The sequence below is a fragment of the Leiobunum rupestre genome, chromosome 11 (assembly GCF_980474605.1).
Source record: "Leiobunum rupestre chromosome 11, qqLeiRupe1.1.hap1, whole genome shotgun sequence".
In the NCBI taxonomy this organism is placed as follows: domain Eukaryota; kingdom Metazoa; phylum Arthropoda; class Arachnida; order Opiliones; family Sclerosomatidae; genus Leiobunum; species Leiobunum rupestre.
In genome coordinates this window covers 44,682,258-44,694,954 of record NC_143394.1, presented here as the reverse complement: position 1 = coordinate 44,694,954, position 12,697 = coordinate 44,682,258, and the positions used below count along the sequence as shown (strand labels likewise).

The window sequence follows — 12,697 nt, the reverse complement described above, 5'->3', positions numbered from 1 at the left end:
GCCCCTATGAGATCCCAAGAGGTTATCTCGGTTGTCCAAAAGGGCTGCACGAGCCGCTGAAATTTTTGAAGGTTCCGAGTTTCCGACTTCTTCCTATACCAAAAGTTTTTGTCTATCCACTTTTGATATCTACGAGTAATTTTTAAAAATATATTTATGCAGAAAATATTTTGATTTTCCTAAATTGTTACTTCGGGAAAATATGTTTTGTAATAAGTAAATAATCCTACGTAGTTTAATTTCCATTTTTTAAGCGTTAAAATTAATAAAGGGAATGTAACATCTAGTATTCCTGTTGCGACTCCCAAAGGGTTCCTATATTGGCCGTTTCCTCCTATGACTTTGCTGTTGGGTTTCGGGAGGTAATCCGTAAAGTGAGATTTTATATTCCTTTAAAGCAACATGAGGTTAGTTTCCAGTAAAACGCAAACATTCCAATTAATTTGGTTTTCAGTGACATCGGCGACGGTATATAAACTTTGTAAATACTCAGGGGTCTTGTTTCGGTGAGTTAACAACCAATAACATTTTTATGACCCGAAAAGAGGTTTACTTGTCTAAATTTTGTCTCTACTGGGACCTTGGGCTTTAACATTAAGTAAATAATCGCGTTTGCACTGTCCCTTTTAAGAATTTAAGAAGCGCATTAATGTTTATTATCTTTAATTTTTACAGAAAACAAAGCACACTCATTTTTCACCCTAAATATAATGCAGAAATGTTACTAAATTCAAAATTATTAGGTTTAATTTAAATAATTATTTGATATTTTAATTAGACTGTGCCTTAAGGCACAATTGTCGTTGATGGGATAAAGTAACTTGTAAAATGAATTATTATTTGATTCTTTTTCAAAAAGCTCAAAGTGCAGAACCGTGCCATTTTCCGACTCTAAAATTGTCACTGTTCACTGCTTTTCGATGTTATTATCGTTCTTAGGCATTTTGTGGGGGCTGAAATCGCCATTCTTCAGTGGTAAATAGCAAAAATAAATAGACATAAACAGAATGTCTCGCATTGGAGGAAAGGTGTAATTTGAGAAACTACTTTATCCCCTTTCTGTGGTGCAGAACCCCTTCGCGGATCTATTTATTTTTGTAAATAGTAATTAACTTTATGGTATAAAATGGAGAAAGTGGTAAATATTATTAATAATTAGTAACCATTAATCATTGGCAAAATTAAATTAAAATCAAAATTTACTCGGAGTAAACCAATACTTTTGCAATTTAAAATATTAATCATGTTTATTTTTGTTTTTAATCTTTTTTGTCTATTCTCGAATGTTTTCCTTAATTTTACTATTATTTAACAAAATACCGTTATCTACCAATTACATTATTCGAAAATAAGTGTTATTTTTGAAAGACTGATCTCTTTTATCAACACAACCGTATTTCCTTTTCAGCCTAGATCTACAGGAACAGCGACAGCGCGCCCGGGCCCCAAGACGGCCGTTATTACTGGAAACATGGATTAAGGTTATTTAATCCATGCTGGAAATAACTACGTTTGCAGGGAGAACGGTTTAAACCAAGGACCCACCAAGTTGCAAGGGCTCCGATAATTTGTACCGGCAGGTTCGGTCCGATTTCGGAAGCTAATCTTCTGGATTACATCTAACGTCCGCTAGCAACCCCAGCCTCACGTCAGGACGAGAGCCTCGCTCCATAAAAAAATCCGGAACTTATTTTTAGATTTAGGTATACGAAACTGGTTGTTTGCAAAACTCGAAAATAAAACACTTATAGCAAAACAGAAGAGACATATTTTAAAAGAAGACTTTCGAGCATTAAAATCAATCCAATATTCGTAAAGTTTCATTTTTATTTTATTTTTCAGCAACCAACACTTAATTAATTCATTGGCTAATTAAGTACTAAATCATTTCCGCAAATTTGCCTAAGAAGTGTTAAATAATGAATTTTTAAAAGCTCCTCTTTTCTATGGTCCGAAGAGGATTAGGGTTGATGCTCTTTAGTTCCTACCACACACGAGCGTTAGTGTTTTATTTAGTTAATTAAACCATTAGAAACGAACGAATTGTTTTATACGAGAAACCCCAAGGTCCAACGTACATCATGTCATTTCTATTGCTTCTGTTTTCTTTCTTTGAAACTGAAGCCACATAAATTTTAATTAATTTCGTTATTCGAATATATATCCTTGGTGGAAACTTTAAACTTAAAACTTTTTGATTTACCGAAAATTTACGATGGAAAATTTAACGTCAAACTACCGGGTCCCTAAATACATATTGTAAAGTAATAATCTAAACTATCGAATGAACCAAAGTTCGAAGTTTCGGTTCCAGGGAAAACGTCAGTTTAAAGGGAGGGGGAACGTAGAAAAGTTTCGCCAAATTATCTTCCAAATTCCATAAACGATATTTAAAAAACTTTCCACTGGCTCTAGATCAAGAGGTGATTATCTATTGGATTGCGTATGTAGGGCAAACGCCTCTGATTGGTGAAGAAGGATTAATTTACTCCCCCCTTCCTCTTTTCGCGGGGATAACATGAATCGGCGCGAATTGTTTGAGCTCATTCAAGCACCTGAGTCTAATGAAAAGAGAACCTTCATAATTACTCTTAAATTATTTTCCCCTCTGGCTTTAACTTTTAAAAGTTTTAGGAGCATTTATTTAAAATATTCCTCATAAGAGGTGAGTTGACTCTGCTTTAGCCTTTTTATATATATTATTTCCGGGTCAAACTTTAATTCCCAATTTAATTGTTTACGCGTTAAATTCTTTAAAAAGTTCTTTTACATTTGTTATACATTTCAATTTTATTTAGTCGCTAACGCGACAATAATAATACGAACCATAGGTTATTTAACATATTTTGCGATAGTATATTACGTCATCTTCTCACTTTTCAATACCCCCCAAAAGTGTTTCTGTAAAAGAAATTCGCGCAGAGGCCCATGGAGCTTTGCTATTTATCTTATTCTGAAAATTAGACGGAAAAACGCGCCTGCAGTTCGAATAAATTATTGACAAGCATCCTTCTGCGCAGAGGGAAAGTCGATCCACAGGGGCGCGACGCTGTCCTAACGATAAGCTTGTTAATTGTGTATCTCCGAGCGGATATGTCTAATATACAAGCGTTACGGATGGTTCACAACGGTTTCAGAATTGTTTTTAACCATAAAACAATACCCAATTACCGGCAGGTTTCGCGTAGGTAAGATACCTTTTCCATTTTCGTATCGTACGATTTAGTTTTGTGTCGAATATTCGCGCATACGGGACTTGGTCGATTTGGAAAGGCGGTAAAAACAAGTTTCTTAGCCTCGGGGGTCCCAGCGCGAGATATTAGCGTTTTGCCTTAATAATATACTAAGTACCGTTCTGACATTAAATCGGGCGATTTAGCCCAAAGGAAAAGTATTTTTCCATTCGCTTTTTTTTCGTTGTATATTTTTTAACGTGTCCGGTTATTTACAAAGGACGAAAGATTTTACATGACACGGCCTGTTTTTCATTGATAGAAATTTAACAATGAGCCGTTCAACGCAGCAAGTAGCCACGACAGAGAGCGCAACCAGAGCCATGTTCCGAGGGGCGGATGCGGTATGTTTTGATGTCGATTCTACGGTGATAATGGATGAAGCCATTGACGAACTCGCCGCCTTCGCCGGAAGAGAACAAGAAGTAGCCGCCTTGTAAGCATCCTCTTAAATATATTTGGCATCCGAATTGGCGGTATTAGATTTTTCGTGGTGTGGGGTTTTTTGGAGGAAGTATAAAAATAGGTACTAAAATATAGTAAAATGTATTTATAGAACGCAAAAAGCAATGCGTGGTGGACTCTCGTTCCACGAAGCCCTGTCTCAAAGGTTGAATCTGATTCAACCCACAGTCGAAATGATCGAAGAGTATTTGGCGACCAATCCGCCCAGACTAACGCCGTACATCAGGTGATTTTCTTTTCAGCATATTTCATTGCGTTATCTGTCTCAAATACGTCAGGGTTCCTTTATCGTCCGTGCCGCTAAAAGACAGTAAAGATAACCATAAACGTGATGACTTTCCATTAGAAATTATCTCGAAATATGTATAGTTGCGTCAGAAACTCGAAACTAAAATATGTCAGAAAAGTGGTAGTTCGTATTTCAAATTATCACGTGTTCGTCGAATGCTATAGTCTTAAGAAGGAAATGTTAAATTGTCTTAGAATTTTTTTAAACCTTTTAAGTAATTTTTTTAAACTTTTTAAGTAATTAAATGAAAATTGCAGGGAACTAGTGAAATTATTACACGAACGAGGGGTCAACGTTTTTCTTATTTCCGGAGGTTTCAAATCGATAATCGAACCAGTGGCGAAAGAACTGAACATACCGAAACAAAACGTCTTCGCTAACCGATTAAAATTCTACTTTGACGGTAAATGGTCACGATTTATTCCTTCCTTCGTTTTATTTGAAAATGAATGACCCGTTTGGCGTCAATTATTCGAATAGGGGCCTATGCCGGTTTCGACGAAAGCCAACCGACGGCCTACCAAGACGGGAAAGGTACCATCATCTCCTGTTTGAAAAAGAAATACGGATACCAAAGGGTAGTAATGGTCGGAGACGGAGCCACGGATCTGGTTGCTTGCCCTCCCGCCGTAAGTTTTACCAGTTCGATCACTCTCATTCGAGGAAATTATCATTATTAATATTAATGAGAATAATCATTAATTCCAAAATCAGGACGCCTTTATTGGATTCGGCGCCAACCAAATTCGAGAAAAAGTGAAACTAGATGCAAAGTGGTTCGCGTACAGTTTTCAAGAACTAGTACAAGAATTAAATAAAAATTAAAAACACCTATTACTTTTAGATAATTTAAATTTAGGATAGCGACTTTGTTTTCGCGCGTATTGAACTTTGAACTTCGCCGCGCCTTTGCAACTTGGGTGGTCTTGTAGAGGAAGCGTGACTGTAACCGTCAAAACATCGTGTTTTGATAATCGCGATTTAGAGAAACTAAAAACATTATTTTGTACAATTTAGCGCGCCAATTTTCATTTATTTTATTTTGTTTTTGTTTTTCTCTTTATCTTGTTTTAAATTTTATTTTTTTTGAAGAATATTATTAAAATATTTTTTTAAACATTTGTGTTTCTTTATTATTAGTACTAATGACACTAATTAAAAACTATTTTAAAGTGAGTATAACATCAGCAAGAAAGGTTATACTAACTTTAATCAAAAGTAAATATTAATATTTACTTTTGCTTTAATGAAGTATGAAGTTCATTTTTTGGCATAAAACATGTTGAGGTTAACGGTAATAGTTAGTGTAGGGAGCTGTTGGCTCGATCGCGTGGCATGCAGGTCTTGCCACCACCCTCCTACGCATTGTAATCCGGCCACCAGAATTGAAGGCTTCAAAAGTCGCTAGGGTATTAGCCTAGCGTTCATGGTGGGGTCAACGAATTTCTAATTTAACAAACTATTCTGATGATTAGAGACGCGTGTTAGTAGATGAATTTTCAGTTCAGTCTCTACTCCCTTTAAGAATAATATGGGCCTACTGTATAGTAAACTCTTACTGTTTTTACGGGAAGTGTAATAGAGAAAAATTAATGTGTTTTTTCAAATGAACTTTTATTTCCATCTCGTTATTACGAACCCTACGCCCCAAGAAATTGCGGCGAACGGCGGGTTAGCGATTAACTTAAACGGGTAAGGTGACTTTGAAATCACGTAATAATAAAATGTCCGGCCTTGACTGCAGTTACTAACGTCAGCAAAAATTTGCATTTCGCCTCCGCAAATTGTTCGAAAACCGCGACTTCCCAGACCTTAAAATATAACCTTAGAAATAAAACGCCAGCCTGTTTTGTCAAGCAGGTTTTCCACTTCTATCTCCGCAAATAATAATAAACGCTAAAAGAGAAATTTTAACCGATTAAATATAGCCTATGGCTTCGTATTAATCTGATACTATTAAACGAATGAAAAATAATTGACTCGCGATATTGCGATTTTTTTCCTCATAAGATTTGGGATAAATTAGCGGTTTCTTATCGTTAATCGATATTTATAGGTTAAGTTACGAGCATTTCCTAAGATAAATACGGAATTTCTCAAATAATTCGAAATACATTGATTATATCGTTATTTCGAAAAAGATATTAATGATACAGTTTCGTAAAATATGTATTGTTTCAAGGGCGTATCGTCAAGTCTCGTTTTACGTGGGTTTTAAGCACGCATTTGTTCATTGTGGGGAATTAATCATCGAGTACGACTGTAGGAATAACGTAAATCAACTTAAAGCTCTCTATAAACGTTGATCACGTGATCATTTAATGCAAAACGAGTACACTAGGGCCTCGGGCGAAAGTAAAGTTCTAAAACCTGTATGATTTTTACGTTTGGCTTTAGAAAACTTCGCGTGCGTGGAAATAATAATAATATAAAAAAAAACTAAGCTGGTTAGGATAAGGTGTAAATGCGTAGCTGTAGGGCGGCTTTATATAGACTTTAGCAGTGAGGTAACGAATTGATATATACGAGTCACTTCTGTTGCCAAGCTCCTACAGGGGTGTCCTTGAAATTGTCGGTACTCGACAGACGCTAATATCAGCCTAATAAGCTGAATACAAATTCAAATTATCTCGGCGATCGGACGGGTTCCGCGAGAACAGACGGGATAAACTAGTTATAAGCCGGTCTCGTTAACTTTGGAGCGCTGTTAAAGGCGTGGCCTTAATGAGTCTATGACATAAGTTTAACCTTCTCCCCGCCATCGTCAAAGCTCCATAGTAGCCTTGATAGTACAAACAATAGTTACGTAGAAAAAGAAGTTCGTTATCGTCACTCTGTATAGGGATACGGGTGAAAAAACCGAAAACAAGGGATTAACTAGATCTTCCGACGCGTTATCCTCGACTATCTATTGGTTGATTACGAGCAGAAGCGAAATTTTCTTCGCAATTTCGTATTAACTTATCTAAAATCTAGAAATTTGGTATTCGGTTTTTCTGTGTTTTAGCAATCTCTCTAGGAAGAATCGAAACTAAACTGTTCCATTTGAAATAGATTTTCGAAGTTACGACAGCTTTTTTAGATAACGCTTGATAAAATTGTTGTAAATCGTGAAGTCTCGTCTCATGGGGGATCCTATGACGTCACACTGTGGCGCGATAGGGATGAGGTGATGACTCCTTGAAAAATCATTTTTTCGTTTCCATGGGCTTTTGTGTTTTGGTAGATAACGCGAAAAGCGAACAATGAATATGTCAAAAACGCAGTTTCCGATGCGGGGAATCAAAAACAGGCCTTCTAGGCTGAGACCAAGGTTCGTAAAAGAAAAGCACTGAGACCACTAATACTCGACGGGAAAGTAGAGTGTAGCTTTTGGTTCGTTTCCGAAATGGGATGGAAGTAAGGCACGTGGCATTCTTCCAAGTGTCTTCATCCATCTAGAATCTACATCTTTACTGTCTCAGCTGCTCTAGATAATGAAAATCTTAGAAAATAATACCAAGCTACTTACTACATATGTCTCATTATTTGGAATATTAATCAGTGTCCAGTCTAACAAACCGATAGTCTAGACACGTAGTTTGATAGCCAAATAATCACGTCGTCATACATTTTTATGATTTGAATTTCGCGCCTCTTAAAATTTTAAAGAGAAGACTAGAGATTGTAGAGACATCTAGAAATGTTTTACGAAAAATCATATTTTTCAATGCTTCTCAGATCTTGGAGTAGAAAAGTTGACTGGAGGGGAAAAAAGGGTGGGAAGTCTGTAAGCTCAACGTTACCCAGAGTCCTTTGCTCCGCGGTAGGGGCACCTTAGTGTCGCCCTCATTCGGGTTTTTATTGAAATAAAATTGTAAATATTCGCCATGCTTTAATTTTGAAGCTTGGAGTAGTTTAGAATGAATTTTTTATTTCCGATTGTATTAGTTCTTTTTTATAATGGATTGTTTTAGTTTAAATTTTTTGGATACCAACATGATCACACATATATCAAATTTTCAAAAATTATTAAAAAAAATGAAGGTAAATTTTGTTCTATTATCTAATATTGTAATATAAACCAAGGCCTAACAAGTTTTTTTCTCTTTTATAAATTAAAATTATTAATTGAATCACATTTGCAATTTTTATAACAGCAGTACTTTTTCATTATGAACAATTCTAACTGTCAATGGCTAAACTATATAATACCGTCTTTAAAACATGATTTTGATTGTTACAAATTTGTCATTCAAACCTTTAACGGTTTGTTCGGCCTTGGTTCTATAAAATCAAGATCAAATATTCACAACACCCTTGGAAATAATTCTCTTTTTCGTCGCTAGAGTAAGGTAAATCGTGGGCCCCTACCAAAAACGCAGTGCATGCTGGGAGGGCTTAGGGCGAATTGATGGGGGAAGAGACTCAATGCTACCGATATGGGAATTTCCCCTCCAGTCAACTTTTCTACTCCAAGCTCAGATGATAAAAAAATAGATCTAAAAATGAAAATAAAGTCTACAAAATGTTTTAAATATTTTGGAGATAAACAAATTGGGAAAAATATTTTCGGGTAAACATTAAAAAGAAATCTTGGGCGCAATGTTACTCTTACAATTAGCGTTAGCGAAATAAAAATATAAAGTTAGCATTGAAATTATATCATGAATCTATTTAACTAGATTAAGGCCTAAGGCGGTGCCTTGGGTATTAGCCTAGCTATTTATTATTATTATTATTATGATTATATTAGCTAACGAAATTGTAAAGGTTAAATGTATCAATAAATTAAAAACTCTTCCGTTGAATTGTGGCCCAGAATATTTCAAACGGGCTAGAATTTGATTTTAATCTAAATATTTTTACAGGATATACCTATTTGCTTTTATGTTTAAAAATATTGTATTTATCAGGCATATTTGCTTTTATGTTTAAAACTATTTTATTTATCAGGCATATTTGCTTTTATGTTTAAAAATATTTTATTTATCAGGCATATTTGCTTTTATGTTTAAAAATATTTTATTTATCAGGCATATTTGCTTTTATGCTTAAAAATATTTTATTTATCAGGCATATTTGCTTTTATGTTTAAAAATATTTTATTTATCAGGCATATTTGCTTTTATGTTTAAAAATATTTTATTTATCAGGCATATTTGCTTTTATGTTTAAAACTATTTTATTTATCAGGCATATTTGCTTTTATGTTTAAAAATATTTTATTTATCAGGCATATTTTATTTTCCGCAAAATATTAGTTCTTCCAAAAAATATTCGCTTTTATTTTTAAAAATGTTTTTTCAGAAATATTTGATTTTCCACAAAATATTTGTTCATCCAAAAACTATTTTCTTTTATTTTTCAATTTTTTTTTTAAATATTTGATTTTCCACAAAATATTTGTTCATCCAAAAACTATTTTCTTTTATTTTTCAATTTTCTTTTAAAAATATTTGATTTTCCACAAAATATTTGTTCTTCCAAAAATTGTTTGCTTTTATTTTTCAAATTTTTTTTCAGAAATATTTAATTTGCCTCAAAATATTTATAGTGGGTTACTTGACTTTGAAAGTCGACCCACAAGACAGTAATTTCTTTGTAAATAAATGTTCTAATACATAAATATTAATGCGTACTAATTAAATTTATGCCTATCAACCTTTTAGGTTTGGCGCTTGTCAAAGTCTATAACAAGTTGCATTCTTCCCACGAGGTGGCAGCATGCTCTTCACATGTAAAAACCAGTTCAAGATTAAAAGTTTTTCCAAAAGATGGCGACAGAGCCTGGTTTTATGATCTAGCGTTTTATATTTTTGTAGTAGTGATGTGAAAACTTTACTAACAACAAAAATATATATAAAAAACAAGTATTTATATATATATTTTTGCTATGGATGCCAATTTATTCTTGGGATGTGATTCTTAGTTGAATCATCGGACAGTCCACTAAACACCATGTTTAAAATACAGAGTTTGTATAAATTAGCAACAAATATATTTCGACGCAGTGACGACATCTACCGTGGCGAATTTTGGGCGTATTACTTAATATGTTTAAAATAAAGAAACATTGTAACTGTAGAAAACTGGAAATTAAAACTTTTAAACAGGTTGTCATTTACAGAATTATCATTATAATCGTTTTCCATCACAAAATAAAGTTTAAAAAACAAAAATGACCCGGGACATGAACCCCTGACGTTCCAATTGGCGACCGAAACAAGTCTAGGTGGCTTGCTTATCCGAGGTAGCGCCTATGATCTAGTGTCTGCTACAGACAAATTAAAAAGTCATAAGAACGTATTTTCTTAAATAAACTTATCAAAAAAAAAGCAAACGATGCAGAAATTTTATTAAAATGCAAATATCATTATTTATAAAGTTAAATTAACGAATAAAGATGAGGAAAAACTAATTGTTTTAGCCACTACCAATCTAGGTAAACCAAAGGGGGCGTAGCGGTAGTTTTCGGTCGCGAATAGATAAGTCTAACATTACGAAGATACTAACGCTCTAGATTAAAAATTAGGATGCCTAAAAACCTAGCATCGTCCGCCGCTGTGTACTCGATTTGACTAAGCTTCCATACTTCCTCTGGAGGTGGTTTTTATAGACTTCTGTCAGAGCTATATTATGATGAATTGGTGACACGACGTCATCCATATTTAATTTTCATTGCATTCTTAATTTCTGTAATTATTCTGCTTCCAAGCTCCCTTAGAAAATAAATCACATTCAAAATGGTGGCTATTGCAAAAGTTAAATAAATTTATAATATTATTTCATAAGTATGACTATTCATTACAAAGAAAATATTTACTGAGAGCCATAATTCATAACACACTCAATAACGGGCTTTCTCGCCGTTTTTCGTCTGCTTGCTCTCGAGGCTGACGTAGCTATTTTGTTGCTGTGATGACGTCATTCTGTTTATAGCTCTCTGTAAAATATTTCCCAACAGGACACCCTTAAATGTGAGTATTATAGACGTATGAAACTAATCATTGCTATTTTCACCAAAACGTCGCGCCCGATACTGCTTAAACCTGCCAGTGGTAACGATGAATCATAATAATAATAATTTGTTTAATTCAAAATCTTCCGACGACTTGTTCTGTCATAAGTAACATAAAGCTATAAGTGTTACACATTGGATAAGGTTTTTACTTCATTCCTTTATAGTGACTCCAAAAAATATCGAAAGAGAGATTTCTTGAACCACGGCCAACTTTGATCACGCGCTGTTCGTGCTATAGCGGCCAACCCATACGCCGAAATTCCGTGAGCAAGGATTTTCCCGCTATATCGAGCATGGCGCTGAACTCATACAGTTTTTTTATATTGGCTTCAATGCAAAACGGGTGTTATTAACGCGTCTTATAGGTGGGGTGTCGGAGTGGTTAGCACTTTCGCCTCGCAGCAAGAGGAGCCGGGTTCGATCCCAGCTTGTGGCACTGGGTGAAAACTCGGAACAACTCCTTCTGCGTTGAGTTTGCAAGTTCTTTCCCCACTGGTTTAAGGGGTTTTCCCGCCAGCTCTTCGGTTTTCCCTTCCATAAAAACTTGTTGAGGTTAACGGTAATAGTTAGTGTAGGGAGCTGTTGGCATGCAGGGCTTGCCACCACCTTCCTACGCATTGTAACCCGGCCACCTGAATTAAAGGCTTCAAAAGTCGCTTGATGACTTAGGCCTAAGGTGGTGCCTTGGGTATTAGCCTAGCTGATTATTAATCTAAAATATCACATATATATCGGCAACTTTTGCAATTAAATGGTAATGTTACTTTATTAATATTTACAAGTTTTGTCCAAGGTAATTGCGTAAAATTACAATAATACAATTTTAATATGAATAAGTTTGAATTCCCCGCCTTTGGTCTGTATAAAAAAACTATTCTAAACAAAATATTCCGCTAGGGGCGCTCAACTCATACAGATATCTTTGGCTCGTAGGTAGAATGCGTTGGCCGCTATAGCGCGAACACCACGTGATTAACCGAAAACTATCGCTATGCCCTCTTTGGTTCGCCATTGAAACCTCGATAGGTAGAGACTAAAGCAGACGCTTTTAGTTTTTCCTCGATCTTATTCGTAAATTTGACTTTATAAATAATGATATTTGCATTTTAATATAATTTTTGCATCGTTCGTTTAAATTTTGATAAGTTTATTTAAGAAAAAAACGTTCTTATGACTTTTTAATTTGTCTGTAGCAGACGCTATATCATGGGCACTACCTCGGAGAAACTAGCCACGACTAGTTGCGGTCGCTAATTGGAACGTCGTGGGTTCATGTCCCGGGTCTGAACTTTTCGGTTTTTTTTTACTTTATTTTGTGAGGGAAAACGATTATATTGATAATTCTGTAAATGACAACCTGTTTAGAAGTTTTAATTTCCAGTTACGCCACCTAGACTCGTGTCTAGAGAATGTAATCGCATGTGCATTATTTAAAAACTAATGCTCACTTTGACTTTTAAAAAGTGGTTGATCCTTGTAACATCTTTGCACATGTACAGTCGCTATTTTGCCCTATGGAGGTATGCTACTAAATGTTTGTTCACTTGCTAGGTTTGTTTATTTTAGACTTCGGTAAAACTGAATAAGAATTAAGAAATCCACAAATAAATTTCTGGAATACGAATTAGTTGATCCTGCTAATAACTTGGTAAACTAGCTTAGTAAGAAAACACGCTACAAGTATTATACTTCATATTATTATGTTAC

The 12,697-nt window shown here is 34.8% G+C and overlaps 1 protein-coding gene and 1 long non-coding RNA gene across 3 annotated transcripts; both read left to right on the top strand.

The window, feature by feature from the left end:
• Positions 1 to 289: 289 nt before the first annotated feature.
• Positions 290 to 1,811, top strand: LOC149922972 (uncharacterized). Its single transcript, XR_016477425.1, has 2 exons — positions 290 to 506; positions 1,409 to 1,811. It is a non-coding gene; the product is annotated as an uncharacterized LOC149922972 (long non-coding RNA).
• A 714-nt stretch (positions 1,812 to 2,525) lies between these two features.
• Positions 2,526 to 5,106, top strand: aay (phosphoserine phosphatase). 2 transcript variants are annotated; one of them, XM_090163778.1, is made up of 6 exons: positions 2,526 to 2,665; positions 3,496 to 3,669; positions 3,790 to 3,924; positions 4,245 to 4,390; positions 4,468 to 4,616; positions 4,702 to 5,106. In XM_090163778.1, exons 2-6 carry the CDS (start codon positions 3,506 to 3,508, stop codon positions 4,810 to 4,812), a joined length of 705 nt encoding a protein of 234 aa, XP_090019904.1. In that variant the 5' UTR covers positions 2,526 to 2,665; positions 3,496 to 3,505; the 3' UTR covers positions 4,813 to 5,106. The 2 variants fall into 2 exon arrangements, with proteins under 2 accessions (XP_090019904.1, XP_090019903.1); XM_090163777.1 differs by lacking the exon at positions 2,526 to 2,665 and adding an exon at positions 3,018 to 3,188.
• The last annotated feature ends 7,591 nt before the right edge of the window (positions 5,107 to 12,697 follow it).

Coding starts and splice junctions, on each gene's coding strand:
- aay (XM_090163777.1), top strand. CDS start 3,094: ATGTCTAATATACAAGCGTTACGGATGGTTCACAACGGTTTCAGAATT. Junction 3,925..4,244: donor AGACTAACGCCGTACATCAG/GTGATTTTCTTT, acceptor TGAAAATTGCAG/GGAACTAGTGAAATTATTAC. Junction 4,617..4,701: donor TGGTTGCTTGCCCTCCCGCC/GTAAGTTTTACC, acceptor TTCCAAAATCAG/GACGCCTTTATTGGATTCGG.